Source organism: Pelodiscus sinensis, chromosome 11, assembly GCF_052426305.1.
Source record: "Pelodiscus sinensis isolate ZL-2025 chromosome 11, ASM5242630v1, whole genome shotgun sequence".
Classification (NCBI taxonomy): domain Eukaryota; kingdom Metazoa; phylum Chordata; order Testudines; family Trionychidae; genus Pelodiscus; species Pelodiscus sinensis.
The window spans coordinates 39,191,879-39,203,891 of NC_143062.1; the positions used below are offsets into that span (position 1 = coordinate 39,191,879).

General features: G+C 39.9%; 1 protein-coding gene across 12 annotated transcripts in view; it reads right to left on the reverse strand.

Annotated features, from left to right (window-relative positions):
* Positions 1-12,013, reverse strand: part of CHL1 (cell adhesion molecule L1 like) — a 223,342-nt gene that overhangs the window by 28,920 nt on the left and 182,409 nt on the right. For all 12 annotated transcript variants that reach the window (XM_089781240.1, XM_089781245.1, XM_089781244.1 and 9 more), the window contains 4 exons: positions 9,848-9,949; positions 9,441-9,638; positions 8,309-8,379; positions 1,154-1,376 (listed from right to left, as the gene is read on the reverse strand). In XM_089781240.1, coding sequence (XP_089637366.1) covers positions 1,154-1,376; positions 8,309-8,379; positions 9,441-9,638; positions 9,848-9,949 — 594 coding nt within the window. The remainder of the gene's footprint in view (positions 1-1,153; positions 1,377-8,308; positions 8,380-9,440; positions 9,639-9,847; positions 9,950-12,013) is intronic.

Consider the following 12,013-nt stretch of genomic DNA (forward strand, 5'->3'; position numbering starts at 1 on the left):
GTAAATGGGCATCAAGAAACCAGACCCATCCTCTTTTTTGCCCCTTTTGGATACCCTGCATTTGTTGGGTGCATGGAAGGGGCACGCATCACTTCTTTTTTTGCAACATTCTGCATTCTTTTTCGGCATGCAATGGCTGTATGATATATGTTTTCTGTTTTCATTGTAAAATGCAATTGTAAAATACCTACTAACTGAATATGTGCACCTATCTAGGGATATAAGCGACCAGTCAACTACCCAATAAGAATTGGTTTATTGGGTAGTAGAGTTGACTAGTTGTTTCCACCCACCCATGCTGGCTCTGTATCAGAGGCAGCAAGAGGGGGGGGGGGGAGCAGGAGCCAGTATTGGGGTGAGACAGCTTAAAAACACCATCTCCATGGGAGGGAGCTGGTAGCAAGGGAGGCAGAGGTGCAATGGGAAACAGCATGAGCGGGGACTGCTTGAGTCCCTGTTCACTCCAGGTTCCCGGGGGGATCTTGCTACATTAAAAAGGTAGAGGTGGCAGCAGGGAATCCATGGCGATCAGGGACTCAAGCAGTCCCCACTCATCTGGGGTTCTCCGCTGTGCCACCTCTGCCTTTTAAATGAAGTAAGAGCCACAGGCAGCTCTTACTACATTTAAAAGGCAGAGGCACAGCCGGGATAATCAGTTCCCTGCCCCACTCCTTATCGACTAACCGAGTACTCAATAGAAATTCCATTGACTACTTGATTAGCTGATTAATCAAAACTTAACATCCCTACACCTACCTGTAGGATATTTTACTCCCTACAGATAGAGGTGAATGGGTTAGGACCCAGTCCAGGAAAGTGCATAATTTTAAGCATGTAGATAATCCTTCTGATTTTAATGGGACCATTAAAATACTTAATATTAAACATGTGTTGGATTGGGGCCATCATTAGCTGCACAACTCAAGCAAACTTGTTTTTGTAAGGATAGCTAAACTTTGTGAAATTGAAGACCTCAATAGTAAGGAAACTCACAAAGAAAACTTGTTCCTTTTAGTATTCCAACATGCTGATCAATGTGACATTTAAGCATTTTTCATTACAAGCTGGTCTAATAAAACTTATTATCCACTTATATTGCAATGTGAGAATCATCTACAATATATACTTTTACAAAAATGTTTAAGTTACTTACTGTCCTCTCCTGAATAACCAGTGGTCACATTAGGTTCAGGACCAGATCCAAAATTGTTTACTGCTTGGACTTTGATATCATAAGGCACAAATGTGGGAGTATTCCTCAATGTCAAGGAATGTTTTTTCACAGTTTCCTCATTCCAATCTGTTTCTACTCCCTGCTGTCGCCAGCTGACTTTGTACTCCAGTCCTGGTCCATTTTGCTCCATGGGTTTCAATGGCTACAAAAAGATGTAAAAAATATACTAAGCTGCCTTTGTTGCTATAATCTGCTATAATCATACAAGGCAGCTTCCGCAGGGAATAATTTTGAAGCAGTATCAACATTATTTAGAAAGAAAAAAAATCTTCTCTACCATATTGCTTTTAGGATAGAAAAATGCTAGGGTTCTTAAAACAGCATGGGGGAATGAGAGCTAGATTTTTAACAGGTTAATTATTAAAGCACAGTATAGAATGCAGTCACCAAGTTTTTTTCTCCAGTTTTATGGTAACAAAAATATGTAATCTTCATTAAAAGTAAAGTTCAAATTATGCCAAATATTTATGTGGCACAGCAAGTTGGGTCCTTAAAATTTAGATTATCCTGTACAAACCATAAGTGTGCACAACCACTAGACCCCCCTCACACACACTCTCCACCCAATTAGATCTGGAAACTTAATAGGAAATTGGTATACTCTTTATCCCCCTGCTTGGTTAAGGAAGCTCTTAGTGATGTAACCCTTCTGCCAGGTAGCATCAGCAGCAGCAAAGACTGGGTTCAATATCTAGGTGTTCCTCTTCATCCTTCCAACACTGAACTGGCTCAAGCTCCCCACCCAGTAACCTGGGAAATTCACACAACACCTCTGGGCACTTCTGGGAGACAATGCTTCCCCACTTGCAAGCATAGAGCCTGAGTGTGGAAAAGGAACTTTTAATAAAAGGGGAGAGAAGTAACATGACATTAATTTGGGAAAACACCAGAAATAAAGTTCATAACCAAAACCACGAGTAAATGTAGCAGCGCAATTAGGTTGGGCAATGTCCTTTGCCTTTCAGGCTCTCAAGTCCAGAAATGTAAATGTCCCCTTCATGTGCCCACTCACAGTCATTGTCCTTGGTTAGGGCAGACCAGAGTTCAGAGGTGATCTGCAGAGTTCACCTCCCATCTTGAGGGAAGGAAGGTCACTTGGCATCCATCTGTTCACTGCTCTTTGGTGCTGTTCTGCTGGCCATTTGTCACCTCTCGCTGCCGCTGCTCTGCTAGCTGCTCCTCAAGCCTCTCCATCAGTCACCCCTCACTGCCACTTCTCCATTGCTACCCTGTTGGCTGTTCATGCTGCTTGTCGCATCTTCTACTGGCTTGTGGTGGATTTGGCTTTAGGCCAAACCTAGTGATTTTAGTTCTCTGTGATTTCAGCTTCTCAGTGATTTCAGCTCTTGACCCAAAGTACAATGCAGCCCCCTCCCCCCGCAAAAAAAATCCACCATCCACTGGAATAACTTTAAAAATAATATCTATCATTAGAATGGCATGTGTGTGGGGGGATGAGAAACAGGCTGAACCAGTCTCGCACCTCATGCCTGAAGGACTTGCAGCCTGCTGATTCAAAGTTCTACACCGCCAGGTCAATTCCAGAGTTCTGGCAGAGGAAGCCTTGTTCAGCCGAGATTCTTTACACTGACAGTTTCTCTCCTTTGAACTGAGATACACACAGTCTGACTTTTCTGGGCATATCTTACAATTCCTGCATTTAGTGTTAGCAGTTTGTCACCCTACAACAGCCAAATTGGTAACAATGGGCAAAACACCATTCTAACAGATGAATATATAGCAGGCCTAAACAAATGGAATGAACGGTATTTACATAACCACACCCAGGATTCCTTTCCCATTCCAGACAATTGTAATGGAAGCACTGATTTATACCCTGATTATAGTGATAAACCTCTCCATGGATCATCACCTTGTAGTGGTGGAGAGGCTTGGGTGTTCCAATGATCCCTGAGAGGAATGCTGCTTGGAGTCATGTACTCCCTTAGGATCACTGATGACAGAATGGTCAAGGATAAGGTTCCAGACAAAGTGTGATGCAAGAAGACCTCAAAAGCAGAGCAGATGGAGGACAACTGCACAATGGAATTTAAACTGTTGTATAACATTACTGTGGCTGTCAAGGCAGATGTAGGCTGCAGCAGATAGAGGATCTCCAATCGTTGTGGTGTCCATGCCATTGGTTACAAGCCCTCTATCTGTCAAGGACACTATGGTGTCTGTTGTTCACCAGTCTCCCCACTTTAAAAGGAGTCCCATACAGGTATCTTCCAGTTTTGGGGAAAACAACACCTACGCAAGTCAGAAGTCTGGTGGTGATCAGCAAGTGGTGACAGGAACAGGACAATGAGTTCTGGAAGTTCCTAGTTACAGACCGACACACAGCCGGTGGGTATGTGATTCAGTCATCTTGCTCGAGGACTGAGGCAGGTCCAGAATCTCAGCTGCTCCACCCATGACTGAGCAGTCCTCTTTAGGGCCCACTCTTCTTGCCCCACATGAAAAAGTGCCCTAAAAATAGTCTTGCCCTCTCTTCCTCCTGGCTGGATAGCCACATATAGCAGGATCACCAGCCCAGTGGTTGAAAACATAAGAAACTTTTCAAACTTTGGAACCTGGAATGTACTGTCTGATGGACAACTCAGACAGTGACCGACCAGAGTGACATACAGCTATCATTACTTGTGAACTGAATGGGTTTAACATTGATATTGCTGATTTGTTTGAAACTAAAAGAGCTGATGAAGGACAGGTGAGGGAGGAGAAAGGAGGATTCACTTCTGGAGGGGAAAATCTTTAGATAAACCTCAATTGTATGGAGTAGGCTTTGCTATTAAGAACAAGGTCATAAGGTGCCTCTCTGAACTGCCAGTAAGCATCAATGAGCTGCTTATGACACTCCAATTGAGGCTCAACAAAAACCAACAGGTAACTATTGTGAGCACCTATGTGCCAACAATGGACACTGTTGAGAATGTAAAGGAAGATTTCTACTCTCAGCAGGAAATCATTTTATCAGAAACCCCTATAGAAGATAAGATCATTCTTCTGGGGGTTTTCAATGCATGCGTTGGAAGAGACTCAGACCTGTGGAAAGGAATAATAGAGAAAGAAGGAGCAACTCAAATGGAATCCTGCTTCTGACCAAGTGTGCTGAACATGAACTTACCACACACACCCTTTTTTGACAAAAGGACAAGTTCAAAACATCTTGGAGACACCCACATTCAAAGCACAGCTATCTTCTCAACTATGTCACAGTTCGTGCTCGAGATCATAGTGACATCCTTCTTACAAAAGCAATGACAAGTGCTGATGACTGCTGGACTGATCACCAATTATAATTTCCTTTTTGAATTTTTGAGGCAAATTAGGTAAAAAAATTAAAAAATAATTTGAAATTAAACAAAAAATGTAATTCAATTAAAATATTTTAAAATGTTTTTGAGAGGAAAATTCATTCTGACCTAAACATCAAAATGGTTTTTTTGAAAATTCAAATAAAAACATTTATATTTTTTTCAAGATTCTTTTAAAGTTATCTATTCAACCAAAACAATTTGGCTAAATTCATGGAACTCATGAATGTTTCAGTGTGACAAAAATTTGCATTTTTTGTCAAAAAGGAGTTGCATGTAAAACAATTTTGCCTAGATCTTGATTTTAACAATATATTTTTATAAACTATTTTTAGAATTTAATTGTAATGTATATAAGCAACAAAATATTAATAATTCAAGCATCGTATTTTTTTAACACATAAACATAAAAACCCCTATAGCTCTAATCCAATAAATCATGTGAACTCTATATTTAAGGATTTTGCTGGATTATATCTTAAATTGATTTAATTAGGATAACTATTTAATTACCTGAATTAATAATCAGGGGTCTCAAACTCAGCTGACCTTAGGGTCAGCTCAGTCCCCAAATCCTACTAGCAGGCCAATGGGCACCGCCCTCTGGCATGGCTCCGAGAAGAAGGGGCTCCATAAATTTTCTCCCCATGCTTCTCACAGTCCCTCCTGCCACCCCCAGGCAGTTTAAAAGCCACCAGGTGCCCGAGCTGCTACCACCGACAGTGCAGCAGTGCAAGCGTGGGTTCCTGCTACCAGCTCCTTGCCACTGCCAGCATAGCCCTGTGGCCTGGGGGAAGCATATGTAATACTGTCTGGTCCATAGGTGTAAGCTGTGAAACTATTAACTCATTTTGTGCATCTGACTAGATATCAGTGATGCCAACTCTCCTGATCAGATTACAAGATTCCTGATAATTGGTTTCATTTTTGTTTTCCGTAGAAAGCCCTAGCCACGTTATTAGAAATAAGCCAGATTGGGGAACTTCACTGTCTGATGCCTCATGCACTGCTATCAACTATGACTTAGTATATTAGTATCACTTAGTATCACTCTGACTTAGTATATTATTATGCTTTTTTGTTGGCATCTGGTATCAGAAGAAAATCTCAGCCTTTTTCTTTTTTTAAAAAAAGAAGACTAATATTAAGACTAACAGGAAGACTAAAATATTCAAGGAAGACTTTAGATCTCATGGTTTATGGAGAAATGCTAGAAAACCTGTCCCAAGTTCAGAGGAAGACCTCAAACACTACCTGCCAAATAAAAAGATCCCCAAGACTATTTTTATCTATGGTTTTAAGATGCTAGTCTCTTATTGGGAAGTTGGGGAAGGAGGCTGATTTATGAATTTTTAATGCTTCGGTTTGGCAATATAGTAGTTGCAAGTTAATAGTGTTCCCCCCTATATCCAGGAGTCCAGACAGATACATGAAACTGAGTCCACACTCTGACCCCCTCATAACCTCACAAGGGATGTGATAGTGTGCACAGGCTCATCAGTTAACTCAAGGTTACACACAAGGCCCTCCTCCCACCCTGAGCTGCGGTATCACAGGCGGCAGCACGGGGGAAGAGGAGGTAGATAGCTCCATAGGAGCTGGTGCCCATAAGGAGCTGACTTAAAAGTCGGTTCCCCAAACTCACCGGCTCCCACGGAGCCGACTCCCCCCTGCATGTAAAAATGTAACAGATGAAAATTTCAGCAGTTACACATTTACGAAAAAATAAAATAAAAACCCATCCCTAGTCCCACACTGGAATCCCCCACTAACATCCACACTTCCTCCCCCCACTAACTGCATGGCCTCATGCTGGGATCTCCCATCTCTGCCTGGGGAATCTAAAAATGAAACCTACCAGTCCTGCTCTGCTGCCTGCAGAAGAGTGTCAGTTTGGGTAGCTCCCTGGCCAGTGTGGTTTGCATCTTGGCACAGGCAGCTAGCGCAACTTCCTGGACTAAGCAGCACCCTCTGTGACTGGGATAATGTGGGCACCAGGGGCCAGTGTATTGCTGGGAGCTCTGTGTGAGGGTGAACTCTTGTGTGCCACCCTTTTCTCCCTGCCCTCACCCCTTGGCTAGCAGCTGCATGAGCCTGATTAAATAACTTTGTTAAAATATTTCTCAGGCTGGATAGGGGAGGTGCTCTGGCCACCCACTGGGCCTGTATTACGTACATTTCCTAAATGAAACCTGAACAAAATTTTGAAAATTAATCATGTAATAACACAACATAAAGAAAATTACTACTGCAAAATAAATTCCACTTTAGGGTTAAATCTCAGACCCACTCAACTATTATTTTAATCTTCTTAATGCTGCAAAGCCTTGGCTGAAAATCCTATTGCTAATGCTCATCTGATTTGTTAATCCAAACTAGGCAGATTAACATCATTTTTCAGAATCAGTATGTGTATCTCCTTGGTCATTGTCTGCTAGAAATAAAGCATTTAGTATGTAGAAGGTATAGGAAATCTACTGTAAAGCCTACAAGCAAACTAAATAAACTGTGCATTCACAAAATAGTCTAAATGAACCTTTAGAATCCCCTGTATGTTCATATTTATGTAAACATATCCAATCCCACTCTATTCTCACCTTTTTATTGTTGTGCTACAACTGAATTGTAGATTGTGAGATTTTTGGGGCAGAGATTAAGTTTAGCTAGCAGTAAAAATAATTAACAGCAACATATGGGCTGTGTCTACATTGGCAAGAATTTCCGGAAATGCTTAAAACAGAATACTATTCCGTTTTCAGTTTTTCCGGAAAAGGAGCGTCTACATTGGCAGGCAGTGTTCTGGAATAAGGATTTATGCCCGAGCGGGAGCAGAATAGTTTTTCCAGAATAGTGGCTGATTTTGTACAGTAGAGCATCGTTGCTTTTCCGGAAATTCAAGGGCCAGTGTAGACAGCTCGCAGCTTATTCCGGAAATGCGGCTGATTTTCTGGAATAAGTGGCCCAGTGTAGACGCAGCCATGCTGTCTGTGTTGGTAGCTACCTCTATGTAACCTCTTATAAAAATAGAATTGTGCTCACTGACTATGGAATATTTTGTAGAATGACGTTTCACAATAAAGTAATAGTCAATAGAGGCTTCAATTCTAGGCTACATCCAACCTAAAATGAAAATTCAGATTGCAAAAATCTTTTTTGCTAGAACCAGAGTGGAAAATAATCTTTCCACATACAATGTAAAATGTGTTTTACTCCAATTACACAACATTACTTTTACAATTATTAAAACTTGGGTTGAATTAAAGAAAAACTATATCCCTCTCAAGATAAATTGGCATATAAATTACAAACCGTCTAGAAATCTGAAGGCTGGAATTCTGTCCTCAGTACTTTAACAGATTTCTCTAACACATGCACTAATGACCTTCTCCTGCCCTTGTATTTGGGATGTATTCTCTCCACTATACATTCATGTAATACAGGCCTTCTTACATTTTTCCACAGCATTTGTGACATAGGTGTTAAAAATACATTTTTGAACAGTAAATCAAGGAAAGAAATCCTTGCCACATTGAAGTGAATAGGAACTTTGCCTTTGACATGGCCCTTGGATTTCACCCATGGAGTTCACTAACTATGGAAAGAGAGAGCAAGAAGAAACTCATGAAATCCATATTGAAAATATAGGTACTTTCTTAACATGATCCTAATAACGTCAGTAATGCTTCAGGATCTTCAGCTTGAAAGGAGAAACCATTTCACATACTGTATCAATGATAGGAACTTTTTAAATTACCTCCCATTTCATAACCATTTCATTTGGTTCAGAAGCTTCAACTCGGATGTTATCTGGGTTCTTGTCTGGAGCTAGAACAGTAGAAGGAATACAGTTAGTTTACATCCTCTCTCCTTTATTAATCTCATCTTTCCCCCCTCTCCTGAATGTCCTACATCTTCACAAAACAACCAGGTAGGTGTGAAAAGTGCTAGGTTAATTTCCTTTCTTGAAATGATTTGACTTTGCGCAACTAATCAACATGTAAGCAAAGACCACTTGACTAAACATAATTACTTGGCACAACAGAGTGTTAGTGAACAAATATGTAGTTTACATGATTTGATCTTGAGCAGCCTTGCTGGTTAATTTTAGTAGATATCTCTAAACTGACTTTTTTGGATTTCAGAGCAGCAGATGTAGGGGTATTATTCTGAAGAGACATTTTCCCTGTTGGAGATGGAAAAACAGAAAGTGCATCATTTGTGTATGATGCAGAGCTGAAAAGCTTTGGAAGAAGCTCAGACAAGTAAAAAAAAAAAGAAAAAAAGCTAAAGCAAAAATAAAGCTAAGGCAATGCAAATTATACAATGCTGAATAGCTGGGCTATGCAATACTTTCAGGAACCAGTCATTTTGTGTTCCAATGAGAACTGTGTTGTGAATGAAGATTTGTGACAAGTTCAGAGCTGCTGGGAAGCTCACTATAAATCTTGCTAAAGACCCTATCTAGCAACTGCTTGTATATGAAAGGGCTTTGAGGAACAGAACCAGCTGTAGCCCCAGAAGCATGGTGTCAGACTTAGTTTGCTTTCCTCCAGAGCTTCAGGAGATGCAGCAGAGCACTGCTGCTGTGCCAGACTTGGCAAATATGTGACATATGCTCCCCTTTGCAGGCTACCAGCCTTTCTGGCTGGTGTGGCTCAGCGCTCCGGTGTCTCTGTTTCAGAGATAATAGAGCACAACTTCAGAGAGCCCCATTTGGCTTCACTGGGATGAATCATGGAATAGCTATTGCTCGGTGTTTGCAAAGGTATGAAAATCTGGTCCTGATCACTTGATCACTAAAATGGGCTGATAGAAATCCTCATGGAACAAAGCTGATTGAATGTTATTCTAGAAAATAGACAGAGAACCAAGATGACAGCATGTACCAGTGGGAGGAGTTTCGTAGTGTGCTGATGGTGCGCTAGCCTTGCTTCTTCCAACACCATTAACGGATATAACACGGAACTGGTAATTTATATAAGGGGCCAATGATAAAACAACAGTTGTGTTGTTCCCTGGGATTCTTGTGAGTTCCCGCCACTTCCCAGGCTCCCAACGATTCATTTCAAATTCTACGATGGACTCTGGAAAGAGAAAAATAAAAATGAGAGAAATAATATGAAAAGCATCTCTCTAAATTAAAGCCCCTATAAATTCAATGTCAAGCACAGAACAAATTTATGACAAAGTTGTTTCAAAAATAAAACCAATTAGGTATGTCTATGCCTATTTGCTTATTCTAATAGAAATGACGCATTGTAATGCTCAAACATGTCACTAGAGTCCTTCATACCATAAATGGGACTGTTGTGACTGCTTCCTGCTCTCCAGGATAATCTAACACTTCTGTTTTGTTTTTCTGAGAGAAGTAAATCTTCAGGTGGGTCAGGAACATCTGAGAACAAAAGGAAATAGCAGAAAGATGGTGACTTGTATGTAGGGTAAGATTTCAAAAGTGCTGTGCATTGGCCTAAATGCTCCAACTGAAGGCTTTGGTAAAACTTCCACAAAGTGGATCCTCTGATTTTCTGGTCTCCCTTATAATTGCTGTATTAATTGTGAGGGAAATTTCTATGTACTCTTAGCATAGTAACCAGTGCAATAAATTTCTTTTTTCACAATCAATATAAAGTCTATATCACAATGAGTAAGTCTCAGAGCTGTGTTTAACAGAAAGCTTGGATTTACTGTGATCCAAATCACAGTGATGGGGGAAGAAGAATGAACTTCAGCAGATATTAAACCTACACCCCTACCATGTTAGTGGGAGGAGAACGATCCCTTGTGAAGTCCCCATCCAACCCTGTACTATGTGAGGGGAGAAGGAAGTTCATCACCCACCTTCTCAATTCATTATCTGTCCACAAGTCAGGACAAAAGGCAACTGGGTGCTTAAATGCCTTGGTGGTGGGTGTGAAGTAACGATCTGGCTACATCTCTCCTCCATGGACAATGGAGATGACTTTTAAGCACTCAGCGGTTATTCCAACTCCACTTACAACTCCATCTGTGCCAGAGCTGATTTTCTGACATACAGGAGCTCATAATCTGACTTGTAAAGTTTTAATACAGCACAGACTGAGTTGGATTAACCAGCAGGAGAGCAGGAAAATACCATGGGAGGACAGACATTTTTGCAGAACAACCTACGTTTCTCAACAAATGTATAAGATGCAATAAAAATGATCTACGGTTTGGGATAGCATGTATTTGTGAAAAAATATATAGTGAATGCTTTTAATACAGGTTCATTCTAACTGACTGATGATTATCTTTATCAGTTATTGAGACTTGTTTAGTCAATTTTGCCATTCATTTTATTATATGTATATGACTTGAGGAAAAAGAACAGTTTTTTCATAACAGTACTGTAGTAGAGTATGTTTGTTTCAATTAACATCTAAATACAAACAAAAACCCCACCAAAGAAATCCCAAAAATTCCTATTAAAAACTATGTTCATTATAAAAATATTTTTTAAACCTCAAAGTAGAAATGATTCCATCATTACTCTAATCTATGGCAATGTGACATAGTAATTAAACAAGTTACTTGAGCCCTGTCTTTGACCTTCTTGTGTCTCAATCAAGTTACCTGGATAACTGTCTAAAACTAGGAGTGACACTCCATTTTTTTAAAATACTATATAGGTGACGGCATGGGATTTTTTTTTTAAATGAGGCCGAGCCTTCTTATCATGTTTATAATATGTAAAGAATGCAAGAAAGATTCTTCACCACACACCAGCCCTTCACTTTTCCCCACTTGTATTATCCATTTGAAATAAGAAATACCCAGTATGGTCTCTCTAAGTTTTGCTAGTGATACTCAGAGTCTCAGAGAACATTCATTGCGAGTTCTCAGATCTTATTTGGTGAGATAGTGGTCTTCTATTTTTAACAGAGATATTCTCCAGTATGTCCATTAGTCATTGAAGGGTGTTAACAAAACCAGAGTTTTAAACAGTCCAAATAAAAATTCCTTCCAGCTCAAATTGTGGTACTTTGCTTTTAGTGAAGTTAATTGTCTAGTCACTATAGAGATTTAAAAAACAGAAAAGGCTTGAATTTTTAGTTTGAAAAAACACAGATTGGTTTTTTTTAATCCCCTCGGGATTTTTATATATATCATAATAAAAACAAACAAACAAACAAACAAACAAACAAACAAACAAACAACGATTGTGACTATTTTTTGCCCCTAAGTAGTCCAACTTCAGAAAGGGAATATAGCCCTTCATGCAATTTTCATATGTCGTGTAACAAATAGTCAACAGATATCACTCATCTGCATGATTTTACAATTACTTCATGCATTAATGATAAATATTGGTTTTCAATAGAAAGCAAATTAACAGTATGACATGCCATTTATTTACAGTTTTGTGCTTGTATACTACTGTGTAATTCAAATCCTGTTACACCCTCTGCCAAGAAAATAAATTGATGTAATTTAAACA